The 14420-nt window shown below is 39.0% G+C and overlaps 1 protein-coding gene across 2 annotated transcripts in view; it reads right to left on the bottom strand.

The window, feature by feature from the left end:
- Positions 1–485: 485 nt before the first annotated feature.
- Positions 486–14420, bottom strand: part of heatr5a (HEAT repeat containing 5a) — a 49998-nt gene continuing 36063 nt past the window's right edge. For both annotated transcript variants that reach the window (XM_066673206.1, XM_066673214.1), the window contains 12 exons: positions 14212–14390; positions 13732–13800; positions 12977–13156; positions 11559–11793; positions 11170–11409; positions 10814–10941; positions 10298–10445; positions 7814–8086; positions 6674–6898; positions 5684–5835; positions 4597–4807; positions 486–2399 (listed from right to left, as the gene is read on the bottom strand). In XM_066673206.1, the coding sequence (XP_066529303.1) occupies positions 2098–2399; positions 4597–4807; positions 5684–5835; positions 6674–6898; positions 7814–8086; positions 10298–10445; positions 10814–10941; positions 11170–11409; positions 11559–11793; positions 12977–13156; positions 13732–13800; positions 14212–14390 (2342 nt within the window). In that variant the 3' untranslated portion in view covers positions 486–2097. The remainder of the gene's footprint in view (positions 2400–4596; positions 4808–5683; positions 5836–6673; positions 6899–7813; positions 8087–10297; positions 10446–10813; positions 10942–11169; positions 11410–11558; positions 11794–12976; positions 13157–13731; positions 13801–14211; positions 14391–14420) is intronic.

The raw sequence follows: 14420 nt of genomic DNA, 5'->3' as shown, positions 1-14420 counted from the left end.
AGCCCCACTGCTCTCCCTCAGCTGGAGGGAGGGGGCGCTACTCCAAGGTTCTTAAACAGAAAATGTGCTTCTTATTAGTCGTCATTTTAATTAAGCCAATCAGCCACCAAAGTTAAGATGGTGGATTTAACTATGTCAGAGTCCATTGCTGGGAAAGTTGAAATGGTTTTAAATATTTTGATGCTTGACTGAGCGCCGTTAACTTCATAGTGCACCTACACACTACACACTAGAGACTGATGTAGCATCAGAAATGCATTCCTTAAACGTATTTCAGTCAGGACTCTGTGTCGGCTCTGACGGACTACACACGTGCATAAACACTAGACAACACAAGGACATATTTTTTATATTTTGATTTCTTAGGCCTAAGCAGTATCCTTCCTTTTGATTAGTGGGTCTTTTAATCTCACCAAGATTTTTAATTAAAATGATAACTTGTGTGCTATAACTCAATGAGACAGCTCCAAATTCTTGGCAGAAATTAAAAGTTTATTCTTTCAACATAAAATCACAAAATAAGAGTTTGTTCATTAAAAGGATACAAAATATAATGTAATATGGTTAAAAATACCATATTAATTTACATTTTCACGGCAGCAGAAGTGCCGTGTGACTGACAGCTTGAAACAGCATCTACACATACTGGGAAAAAAAATTAAACTACAAGGGTAAGTTCCAACTCTATTTCTTCAGTTTTACGTAGTAAAGTCTTTAGTTCTGTCTGATTTATTACTGATGTGTCCTCACTGTACCATGATGTCAACCTCGATCATTGTAAACTCAATCTTTCAATGATTTAATCCCTTTTATGTAGAATCCCTTACACTACATTGTAGGAAACAGTGCAGAATGTTAAAATTGTGATCTGATTTTGATGCATTAAAATACTGAATGAAATACATTTTGCCTGCCCACTGGGTGTGCATGTGCTCAGAGCCCCTAGTGCACTTGTTTGTGTGTGTGTGTGTGTGTGTGTGTGTGTGTGTGTGTGTGTTTTTGCCAAAACTGGGTTAAACACAAAGAAAAATGTTCATTTTATGCTGAATGTCAACAGCATTTATCTTTTGTTTTATATCTTTATATTCTAGCGTTACATCTTCCTCTGCCCAAGTTGCATTTCAAAATTCAAGAACACAAGAAAAATTAGTTATTAACCTGGATTTTGCTCTTTATTCGCCTCAAATAATGAGAAGGTATCTCTTTGTGACTTGTCTCTGGCCAATGACAACCACATTAAATGTATCACCTTTCACTTCGGCATCATGAATTTGCTTTTGCAAAGTGACACAGAACAGAAGCCCACTGTAGTGGTCTGTAGCCCATAAGTCTATGTCTAAGCTTTGTGTTTTTGCTATTGAGAACCAGCCTGTCTACATAAACGTCGTACTGCGAATATGAGAACAGTGACCTGGAAAACAATTTAATGTACAAATGCAGGTTTTAATATCCCCATGCAGTTCAATAAGTACCTATCTATATAGTTAATGCTCAGCATTCCATAAAAAAAAACAGCACAAAATGGTAAACAATGAACTTCATGCAGAAGCCTAATGACAGTCAATGCATCCAAATGTGCTCTCATTTGGGTTGTTTGTTCTGTAGTCAGTAAAAATGAGTTGCTTTGAATTTTTTCATGCTTGTTGTTAATTGGCTGATGTGTGTGTGTGTGTGTGCGCGAGTGTTTCTGTAGTGATTATGTTTCGTTTTCCAATTAGTTGGTTCCTGGACTGATGTTTATGTGTGAACACAAACGTCCATAACATTTGTAACGGACATCACTCTGACTAAAAGCAAACACACACTGAAGTATTCAACATTAAAAAATTAAAATGATGAAGATAAATGTGAAAGCCCCTTCATGTTTATTTGCATGTGATAAATAAACAGAAATGACAAAATCTTAGAGTTTTCTTTACCCTAAACTTGATCCTCATTCTCAATGAGTACTGCATTCCCTTTCCAAAAAAGTAACTTCACTAGCTTCATTCTGGTTAGGTTCCTCATAGAGGTTAATACAGGTTTAAATGAATACTAATATCTGAATACTTTCACAACTTACCACTTTAAAACAAAGATAAAATAACATATTTCGATTCACAGGAAGTTGGTCTTCAACTGGATGCTGGGGGTGCTTTTGCCAGAGACATGAAGTGGCGTATCTTTAGCAGTCATGCTCTCTTGGTTGCCCTTAATAGCTGCCTCTAACCGGGCCTTCATGTGGGGGGCGGAGGCCATAAGCATTTTAAAGACAGTAGAATACTGAGGACCAAGGCGCTTCAGATCTTGAAGAGCAGACTCATGGAGGGATTGGGAAGTTGGAGGTGCCGAAGCCAAAGTGTTCTCATCCAGCAGAAAGGACACCAGAATGGGCAACAGTGCTGTCACTAACTGGGGACCTGAACAATAACACAGCATTACCATGTAACATATTTTATAAAAAACTTAGATTAAATTAAATAAAAATAAATAAACAAGTGAATATTTACACACAGATATACACACACACGTGTCTAAGTCCTTCTCCAATGAATTTTCATTATTATATTTTTTGGTAACAAAATAAGTGTAGATTAATTCACATACATTACATTAATACTTAAGACAGTAATAAAGTTTAATAAATGACTAGGTAATGTCACAACTAATCATTAAATAATGATAATAAACAAGAACTAGCATCTTTGTAATTTCCTAAATAATGAAATTTTTGTATCTATCAGTAATTAATGGTTGTGACTTAATCGTTTAGTAATGCTTAGTACTTCATACTGACTTAAGTACTGTTATTTAATGCACCCTTATTGTAAAATATTACCCATTTTTCTGTCACAACTGTTTCCTCTCTAGGATTTTATTCCAACTGCATAGCTTTACTTATCATCTCCAAAAGCCCTGAAGGGTGTCAGTTCAGTGGAATCTGGGATTTTTACTTTCACAACCTAAACTTGCAACCTCTGCTCAAGGCCAATATACAGCCATTTGGCAAATATTATCCAGATCAAATAAAATTAACAGGCAGTATAAAAGCACTGTAAATCTAAGAGGATTCAAAACCAAGAAGATAAGAGTAAATTCCTATGTGGATTAATATGAAATTTAAAAGCTGCCATAAATGTGTGAATCTGAACTTTCTTTAATACAGGTGTATCTCATAAATTTGAGATACATTATAACAGTATTTTGTTTTGGGGATGAGGTCAATTAGACCAAAAGCTTCCCAGGAAATACTACCAGTGTGATCAAACTCAGCAATAGCAATGAGGTAAATGATTCAACAATGTTTAAAATGTTTTTTTTAGCTCATTATAGAGGTCCATGTTCATTTTCTCTCACAAACACCATTTTGGGGTTAAAACCATGTGAGAACTAGGACTGGCGGTTGTAAGAAGGCCGTATTTACAGTTTATTAGATTTACTGCAGCTGATTTAAAAAAAAAAAATAATGCTCTCATGTATGGTCATTGAAGCTGCTAAAATGGACAGTGAGTGTAGATCCAAGGTACAGTGCCTTGTGAAAGTATTCACCCCCTTGGCTTTTTACTTATTTTGTTACATTACAACCTCTATTTACATGGGTTTTTTTTATCTGAATTGTATGTGATGCATCTGCCCAACTATGGCATGTGCAAATGTATTCACACCCTTTGCTATGAAGCCCCTAAAAAGTTGAAGCCACCAATTACTTTCAGAAGTCACATTCTTAGTGAAATAAGTCCACCTGTGTTTAATCCAAAGACATGCAAAATACACTTACACTAGGTAAACATACCCCATTCAGCCATAACTTTATGACCACCTCCTTGATTCTACACTCTCTCTCTCCATTGTCTGAGATCCACTGAACATTCAGGAGCTCTTTGGTGTTCTACAATTACAGACTGGAGTCCAACTCTTGCTCTGTTTACATCATGTTCCACTCTCACCCTGTTTTTCAATGGTCAAGATTGGCAAAGGGCCACCACAGAGAAGGTAAAATTTGGTGGTGGATCATTCTCTGTGGTGGTGGTACGTGTTGTGCTGGTACAAGTGGATCAGACACATCGCTGTTGTTGAGTTTAAGTCCTCAGTGTCACTGCTGGACTGAGAATAGTCCACCAACACAAAATATCCAGCTGACAGTGTCCTGTGTCCACTGATGAAGGACTAGAGGATGACCAACAGAAACTGTGCAGCGACAGATGAGCTACTGTCTCTGACATTACATCTACAAGGTGGATGTCTCAAAAAGTGGACAGTGACTGGACACAGTTTAAAGACTCCAGAAGTATTGCTGTGTATGATCCACTCATACCAGCACAACACACACTAACACCACCATGTCAGTGTCACAGCAGCTCTGAGAATGATCCACCACCACATCACACCTGCTCTGTGTGGGTCCCGACCATTAAAGAACATGTTGAAAGGGTTTAAATAAAGAAAACAGAGCAACATATGGATTATAGTGTTTAGTTATTAAACTACAAAGTGCTCCTGTATGGTCAGTGGGACCAAGAGAATGGACAGTGGGTGTAGAAACAAGGAGGTGGTCATAATGTTATGGTGTATCGTAATAACTTAATGTAAAGCACTATATGTAAAGAAAATACTGACGGTGAGTTTCCTCTGCAGCGAGGACTAATGCCTCCATTGCTCTAACTCCATCTTGCACTGCCTGGAGCTCAGCAACAGTCTGGGGCCGACTCTTCTCCACTTGCTGCAAATGAGCCACAAGCTGTCTGCCCAATGCCTGGATAAATGGCCTAGCTACTGCTGCTCGACTTTGAAACACGGATGTCAACATCTGGTAACATCTGCTAAGCACCTGTTAAGGAAATAACCACATGAGGCAGTAAAAGAAAAGCTTTCAAATAGCCTGTCACAATAATTTTTTTAAATCATTGATTTATGGTGCATTCCCACTCCATGGAACCTACTTGACATGACTTTGCTTGGCTCTTTTGCTTTTCCACTAGTCAAATCTGGTGCCTGGTCCCTGAAACTGAGTACTTTTTGGTCCCTGCTTGCATGGCGTAATGAAGCGTAGGTACTAAATTTCATGTGTAAACCTTGCCAGAGAGACTTGTCAATCACTACCAAATGCAGATATCCAGCACAAACTAGCCGCAAATAAATAGTTGGATAATAACAAATATTTGTTGTTATCCAACTCTCAACGTCAGCTCACAAAATTATGCTGTTGTGTGTTGAAGAGGTTCAAATGCTCCTTGGAGCAGTGGCATACGAAAAACTCCAGTGTGAGCCAGACACTGCAATGAAGAGAACTTGATGTGAGAACTGGGGAACAGAGCCATGTTCAGTCCAATTAAAAAAAACAAAAACAACACATGAATACACAATATGTGTATACAGTGCCTAATGTTAACTGTGCCATGCATTTCAAAGCCTGTGGTTCCCATTAGAGACAGGGTACATTTCGATGGGAAGCTATGCTAGTGGAAAAGAAACCAGCTGTGCTGAAGAGAGTCGAATCTAGCTGATGTCATGCAGTGGAAAACCACCATTATAAAGTAAATTGACAATTTAACAGCTGGCAAATATTATGGGCAAGAAAAAGTATTTTAACCTTTTCTTCATTGATTAAACTTGATGAAATAAAGAAATGTATAGAAGATGTGGCATTCCCTGATAATATGAAATACTGAATACTGTACTCATTCATCTACTCTGCTATGTTTACCTTAGGGTCCTTAGATTCCAGGCTGGCTTGAAATCTGCTGACACAGCAGGACTTTAGAGGCTCGACCGTGGTGACCTCAGCACTGGCAGACAGCAGGAAGATGGTGAGTGCTCTCAACAAAGTTACCTTATCCACTATGGGCTCAGTTGTATCTACAAAATCCAAACAACAGATTTTAAGTCCTTAAAATTCCTACATGGCAATGTAAAAATAATATCAGTGAATTTATGCAAATCTGAATTCTGCTAAGGACTTTATTTTTCCTTCGGTGACTAAGCCATAGATGTACTCGATTGCTGACAGAGGACACTACTGAAGCATTGCTCCAGCAGTATCCACTCCCTGGAATTTTTGTTTTCTCAAGTTGACTTGTATTCATTTTTCTGTAGTGACTTTTAATATTATTAATATACAAGTTAAAATGATTCTGTCATATAATTTATAAAGACACTCATGTCTATTTTAATACATTGGTACCAATTTAAACTAAAACTACACTTATAAGTGTTTTTTTTTTGCCCATCATCCATTAATAACAAAGGATATAAAGTGTAATAATTAATTATTGCATTCATTCATTTATTCGTTCATTCCTGTAACAGATTTATCCTGTTTGAGGTCATGGTGGGTCCGGAGCCTACCCTGTATTACTAAGCATAAGACAGGAACACAACCTGGACATGACGTCAGCCCATCAGAGTACTTTACACACTCACACATTTACTCATACCTATGGGCACTTTTGCACACACAATCCACCTACAAATATGCTTTCAAATTGTGAGAAGCATACAGAAGAAACAATGAGAACAAAAAGTTGCAAATGAAGCAGTATATGGTGATGTGAATTGTGCATATTGCAATTCAGATGCTGAAACATCACGCAGCCTTACATTACATTCTGTTTTTATTTACATTTTGCGCAGCATTGCAACTTTTCTGCAAATGGGGTTTGTAAATATAATATATGCATGTGATTGCATATGTTACCTGTATCCCAGCACTCCAGCAGCATACTGAGAGCAGAGCGAAGCAGCTCGACCCATGCAGCACGGCTTTTCTCGGCTCTGCTCATGGGAGAGGACAGGACATTCTGCAGTGCCTGCAGGGCTCCAGACACCAGCATTCCACCACCTGTATCAACAGACCCCTTGACCAGCTCCTTCAGGACCCCAAGTAGGAGATAGAGCACCGTTGGCAACACGGACACACTGCCTAATTAAAACAAAATTGATTTTTTTTAGGAAGCTTTTATAGCCAGTGAACAATACAGCCACTGAAACTTGATTATTTACAACTGAACTAAGTACAAAGAATGTGTAAAAGAAATAATGAAACTACACCTAGTGCACTCTGAAATCTACTTGTTAAAGGAATTGCTGTATTCATCTCTTCATCCATTCTGTTTTTCAACTAGATAGTGCTGGTTACTATGGGGTTTTGCACCAGCTTGTTTTTGTAAATGCATTATCAGACAATGCATATTAATCATTTATGTTTTACACACTTAGAACTGATAAAATCAACACTGGCAGGACCCAAACATTCAGACAGTGTGTTTTTTTGCACACTGCATTTAATAAAAAAACAATACATATGTATAGTCATTACCTAAAAACCTGTATGAATACTGCTTTCATTACTTAAATACACATTGTACAAACGGCAAAGAAAATGCAATATGTGAAACGGGCCACTCAAGTGCCCAATTTTGGTCTCAAAATATAAATCAAAACTCAGTAAATCCATTTACAGAACTCATATTTAATAGTCATTTACAGAGCTAACTGACAGGTGAATGAGTGCCATGAAAATGAAATCCAGAATTTTGCTAACTTTGGAGTGGAGTTTGAAAATTAATTTACAGAATATTAAATTTGAGACCAAGCGTGCATAAGAGGATTTATATATGTATATATACATATAAAATGTCAAATTACATTGCCATTTTGTAAACTGAAATTAAATACATTTTTTGCTTCCATATAGACTTGGCTGACACCTCCAAAAAAATTAGGGGACAAGTGCCCACTGGCTCCATTTTAAAGCCTTTATCATGAAGCTTCTAAATTTCTTTTATTAAAAACTCATATGATGACTCATGCTTTCCGACTTGCCCATCTCTCTTACCCTCAGGTGAGCAGATGGATGGCAACTCTGAGATGATTCCCAAAGCTGAAGAGACAAGCCTGCAATCACTTTCGCTGAGGGACCAGGGCATGCCTCTCTGGCCAGTGGGGCTACCATCTAGCCGTGGAATGAGCTGGGGTAGTCTTCTGACCAGTGTACAGAGACAAAGCTCCAGAGCTCCAAACACAAGGGACCTCCCAGGTACGAGGCCGCCCGTGTCTCTGCCCTCTCCGAACTCCGGCACCGTCTCCTTCTCAGCTGCACCATCATCAACTGTACAGAATAAACAGATGTCATGTCAACAAATATTTATCAGCTTTCATGAGTAGCAGTACAAGAAAAGTAGTGAAACAAACGAGTATTAGTGAATGCAATCATTCATTCATTCATATCTGTAACCGCTTATCCAATTCAGGGTTGCGGTGGGTCCAGAGCCTACCTGGAATCATTGGGCAAGGCGGGAATACACCCTGGAGGGGGCGACAGTCTCTCACAGGGCAACACAGACACACACAATCACTCACACACTCACACCTACGGACACTTTTTGAGTCGCCAAACCACCTACCACGGTGTGTTTTTGGACTGTGGGAGGGAACCGGAGCACCCGGAGGAAACCCACGCGGACACGGGGAGAACACACCAACTCCTCACAGACAGTCACCCGGAGCGGGAATCGAACCCACAACCTCCAGGTCCCTGGAGCTGTGTGACTGCGACACTACCTGCTGCGCCACCGTGTCGCCCTGAATGCAATCAATTGCCGCAAAATATATACTTGTCTATAAAGGTAGACAACCCCTACAATCTGTAATTCATGAAATAGAGAGAAATCTGGGAGTGATGGAACTCTGTCCAGTCCACTTGTTAAGTCCTGACGTATTGACCTTGTGAAATGTCATGTCTGGGTCCAAACCGCTGCTCAGTTTGGCCAACTTAATAATTTTGCCGCTAGATTTAGCGATTTTTCAGACATTATGGTGAGATTTATAGAAAATAAATAAATAAATAGAAAACAGACTAGGACCAAATCTATTGACTTTTTGTACAAATCTTTGATACTTCTTATAGTAGATTTTCACCGGTAGCAACTCGTTACAACACCAGGACACTGACTGTGAGCGGGAGACACGGCTCCCTCTAGTGCTCTTCTGCTCCCAGAGACCGAGCAGTGGGAGAGACAGCTCTCCCTACGAGGTACTCTGCTTCCAGAGACGGAGCAGCACAGTCAGTCCCCATGGCAGGTCACACACATCAGAATGAGCTGTAAATGTGCAAATTGTGTTGCCAAAAACGTTTGCTTCTTTTTACGTTTATTTATTTCCTTTCCTGAACTCCTGAACTGAGATTACATAATTGACTGAGACATTCAGGTGGTGTCAGTGGTGTCACACTTAACAAGCGAATAAGTTTGAGTGGCCTGTATGAGCAGAACTAATCATCCTAAATCTCAATAATATTTTTTTCTCTAATATTCTAATATAAAGCATTCCTGGAAGAGCAGAAGCTGCAAAGTGGGAATACATTCTCTATTATCGCCTTCTTTTCAAGAGATATTGTTGGATTGTTGGCAGGTGATCTTTTGGTCTTATAGTGTTTGTTCGGTGCGAAAGTTAATGGAAAGCTATTACACGCTAGTATTATCATATCTTATAATAAGATCCTCTAATGAAAATGTTGCAAGATGTACACCCTCCTAATTATTCACTTGAAATATGGACTGTTTATTTATTTATCTTTACATCATCTCCTCACACTGCGAGGGAACAATGGAGTAGTGAAAACAGTCACCACCAATCTGTGCACCTGAAAATTCTTTAAAAAAAACTTTTAAATGAGCTGCCACTTTAATATGAGGGCTAAGAGTAGACAATAAAATTGCCATGATTATTAGAGTGTCAAGAAAAGGATAAATTCTTGTTGTTTCTGTTTTTGATTTAATAATGAAGAAAGAGGAAATCTCTTGTTATAAAGCACAGTGTTTACACTGTGTGCTGCATCCCAAATGAAGCTATTGGGAGTTGAATCCAAAAGTGCAGATTCTTTGGAGGACCTCTTTTTCTGAAGCTGTTGCCTAAGCTTTTTAATGCCACTTTGTGTTTTAATTTGTTAGCTTTTGTTTAAATTGAGTTAGGAGCGAGTAAGTGAGCTTATGCCACCCACCACTAGGTGGCCAGCGGGCATTCAGTACGTGGTTATATTGCGGTCTCTTGTCTTATCGCTATTTTTTTGTAGCATTGTAACATTAAGTGTGTAGTGAGTAAGTTAAGCGATAGAGAACCAAAAGAACCCCCCCCCTTTTCACTTATTAAAGTTATACACTCCTATACACTCAGTGTATGAATGTGCAACTCAGTAAAGCACTTGAACTTGGAGGCTATATCCTAATGTATTAACTTAAATTAAGTTTGGCTTGATGTTAAGCTGTGTACGCAAGCAAAAACAGTAAAAGTCTTGGGGCCTGTTCCAAAGTTCATGTCTCACCTGCTGCGCTGTGGCGTTTCTCTCTGATGTGCTCCTGTGCTGCACACACTACCTGCTGCACTAGCTCCATCACAGCCAGCTGGATTCCTGGAGACTCACGGGTCACAATCAACCTGTGCAAAACACTCAGAAGCTCCACACTCAATGCCTGCAGACAAACAAACACACACAGATCAGATTTTAAAGCTTCAGCAAAAGTCAAATGATTTATGCTTCATGTTTCAGACGAGTTTCAGATTGAGGTTTGCTTTTATTCCCCCTTTTCCAAAATGTCAGCTGTGCAAATGAAAGCTATTTATGTTTCAATAACCTTGAAAACTTGTAGCGTTGATTGGGTTTATGTGAAACCAGCATTCTCAGTGTGTATAGTTAGAAATCATAAAGTAGAAGCAAATGATAAGATGATGTTTACATTTCTAGCCGGTGGCCACAATGAATGCTTATTTATGCCTATGCCACTGATACAGTATTTCACCCTTCCATTAGCCAAAATAAAATAAGGTTACGGTGAAGCACCTGGTCATTGCCAACTTTTGAACGGGGCCAAGGCACATCAAGCAAAGCCTGCAGGGCATGAAGACATGAAGTGATGTTCTCCACTTGATTCTGAGAACGTGGTGAGCACAGGAACTCCACACTGATGCCTACAAATGTGAATCCAAAGGGGACAATTTAATTAAAGGTTATTTGACCTGCAGCATTCACAAGCACGTGGAAGCACCATATATACTTTGGTTACCATAAATAACTATAAACAATACATTTTCCTTAGAGTAAAGCTAATATCCACATTTTTGTTATAATGTGAATAAACTGAGTTCACTTAAATTCATTAAAACATTAAATGTTAACATGAAATCTAAGCTCCTTACCCAGGATAAGGTATAGTCGGTCTGTGCTTATATCTTCAGGGGACTTGATGTTGGCCAGAGAGGTGGACTGGCCCATGGAGGTAGGGGTGACAGGTCTGGAGAGGTTAGCCGGTTCCTCATCCACCATGATAAACTCTGTGCTCTTGAGCCAGAGTGCAGTGGCATGGAGGATAGGAGCCCAGGCAGAACAGTAATGTTGACGAGCCTGTTCCACAGTCTCTGCAGTATAGAACGAGCCCCCTGAGAGACACAGGAAGCATGTGTCACTGTGATTCATTTTCATTTTATTACCATTTCATATATAATGTAACAAAACAATGTAATACTGTGAATACATGATCGTTGTCTTTTGTGTTATTAAAACTGCATTGTTCTTTGTTAACAATAACCTGCAGGGGGAAGTTGGCTGGCGTAAGTTGGAGGCAGAGTAAGCAACGCGTGGTCCTGGAGTGCAGCCAGCCACAAGCGGCTTAGTGTGGCCAGGTCACTCTGCACTAACTTCAGTAGACTGTATCCTGTCGACTCTGTAATTCCAGGTTCTTTACACAGTTCTTGTTGTAGATCCTGGTGCTGACCAGTGGGACTATCCTTTTGTCTGGTGCTCAGTACTGCAACTATATAAACCTTAAACGACATACATGGAAAACAGAGAACCATGTTATTTTTAATAATAAAATGTTGTATTATTATTAATTTTTTTTTCCTGAAAAATATTTACTGCTGAATGTCATGGGAAGCCTCAGGTTAATGAAGGGCACAAAGGGATGGAAAAAGGACACAAAGCAAACAATACTAAAAGAGAAAAAACAAATAGACGAGATTAATAATAATAATAATTAGTATTATTAAAAAATAAATGAAAAGAAAAAAAAACAGATATTCTTCCACATAGGGCTAACAAATTGGAAAGTTATGAATCTGAAATTTGATTAAAATTTTATCTGAATTTTTTTTTTTTAATATCGTTGGTGTCCGATTAAAAACATTTATCTTCATTTTTTGCGTTTTTCTCTTGTTACACATGTTAAATGTGGGGATTTTTCTCTGTCTATTCATAGCAGCTAATATTAAAACGACCAATGAAAAGCTGAAAAAAAAAAAAAAAAAAACACCCACTTTCTTTAACAAGCATCTCCATTGGCTGCTAGACCTGGTCATCAAAACCATCTCCCACCTCCCCCGTTCTCCCTGTACTGTCTGAGTGCTCGTGCTAAAGTTAATGACTGATCTCATGTTTACTCACGTGAAGCATGAATATACTTAATCATAGTAAAGATTAAATAAGCTGATTTGGAGCAAGTATAGTAACGATAGACTCTGCTTTTGCTAAAACATGGATTTGTAGCGGCAGTGTTGTATGAGACTATGCTGCAGGCTGGGTTCACACGGTGGTGGAAGTGGCTCACTGGAATCCACTAAAAGGAATCTGTGTTTCTCTGTATTTGTTGTTTACAAAACACAGAAGTCCATTTTACATATGAAACATTGGACATGTGTCCCAATTAAGATATGTTTACATGTCTGAGCTGTAATGGGTATTAATCAAGTCATCTGTGGTTTATATTTACTGTTACCATCAGAGAAATACAGTCTTTTCCTGTTTAGCTTTTTGGAGATATGTGTTTTTAATTAGACAGCGATGATATACACATTGATGCTACATGTCACCATTTACAGAGTGCAAAACCTCATAAAAACTTATAACACTTGCAGTGAGTGAACGTCTCATGATAGAATGTAGGTCAGGAAGTGGAGAATTAATGCAGAACCATGTTTGGCCTGATGAAAGGAAGCTAATCCTTCTCACCTCTGCCCAGGCTTTGAGAACAGCGAGTGTTTCCATGGTGAAAGTGCTCTCGTTATAAAAGGGACTGGACACATCTCTCCCTGCTTGAACCCTGACCAGTGAAGACGCCAAGAGCTGGTGCACCCTTCTGAGGTCCCGTTGATCACTGACGACCCTGCTGGCGATCCATGCACTGCAAACCTGCACAACAACAACAAAAGATCTCAGTGCTACTGAGGCGTTCTTTTAAAGCCTGTAGTAAACAGCCAAGGCTCAGAGGGGAAATGTAGGTCAAGCAGACACCAAGTGAATTCACATTATTTGAAAAATTAAAAAGGAGAGTAACATGTTTAATAAATTAATAGGAATCAACCTATTAAGAGTGTGTTAGCTGAATGCTACAAAACACGGCCAAACAGTTCCTACTTCTCTGCCTATCCAACATTTCTTCTGAAACATTTCTTCATAAATAGAGGATTTGATCATTCATCCACAGGAGCATTACTCAGGTCGGGCACTGATGATTAGCTCTGGATTACTATTTCCACTCCAAAACACTGCAAAGATACTAGAGAAAAAATTCACTTAAGGGTTTCTAAACCGCGCTTTGCATTGGTGTTTGGCTTCTCTGTAGCTGCTCCAAAGCACAGTATTTATTCCAAGGAGACTATATCAATGTGTGTTACATTAGAAAACTTAGTGTCCACAAACGTCTGGATGTGTGACCAGACTTGCAATTCATTTAGGGGAGACAGAAAAATATAGAAATGTCAGACCTGACAGGCTTTAGCAGTGACATCAGGAGGGGCTTCCACACTAAAGGCAGGCCTGAGAGCAGCTCCCACCTTTAAACAAAGTCATTATTAATGTAAGATACAGTTTCTAATACATTTCATATTGTGGAATATGTAAAACAAGAACTATTTAAGCAATTTGATTAACAATTCATATCATCCTAAAGAGTGCAGCTTCTTTTTCACTGCACTTTCACTGATTTTTTATTTTTTTAATTTGTTCTTTTAAAGACAGAACCTCTGAAATTTGAATTTATTTGAATCAAGGCTGGGTTGCCTTTATTAATTTTACTTCTGCAGTCGTGGCACCACAATCTCAAGTATTATCAGTTTCCGTTCACAGCTTACAGTATCTATATCACAGTTGCACAATAGCTACAAATTTGTGTGACTTATGACAGATATGACTATAGCATTAACAAGCTTGGATTGAAGCCATAACTGCATATGTATTGTTCTTACATGGGCTTGGTACTGCTCTAGGATCAAATGTCCGTGGAACTCTGGTTCTGGAACACTGGCAAATTTGCGAATGATAACCAGCAGCATCTGTAGGCCGGCCAGTCGGAGCTGCTCGCTGTGGTCTGTAGCTGCCATGAAGGCCATGCGCACAAGATCCGCCAAGTGGAGAACCAGAAAATCTATAAAGCAATAAAAGCAGAAGTCTGTGT

Source organism: Hoplias malabaricus, chromosome 1 (assembly GCF_029633855.1).
Source record: "Hoplias malabaricus isolate fHopMal1 chromosome 1, fHopMal1.hap1, whole genome shotgun sequence".
Taxonomy (NCBI): domain Eukaryota; kingdom Metazoa; phylum Chordata; class Actinopteri; order Characiformes; family Erythrinidae; genus Hoplias; species Hoplias malabaricus.
Note: the sequence above shows the minus strand (reverse complement) of the source record. Positions and strands in the feature narration are given on the sequence as shown.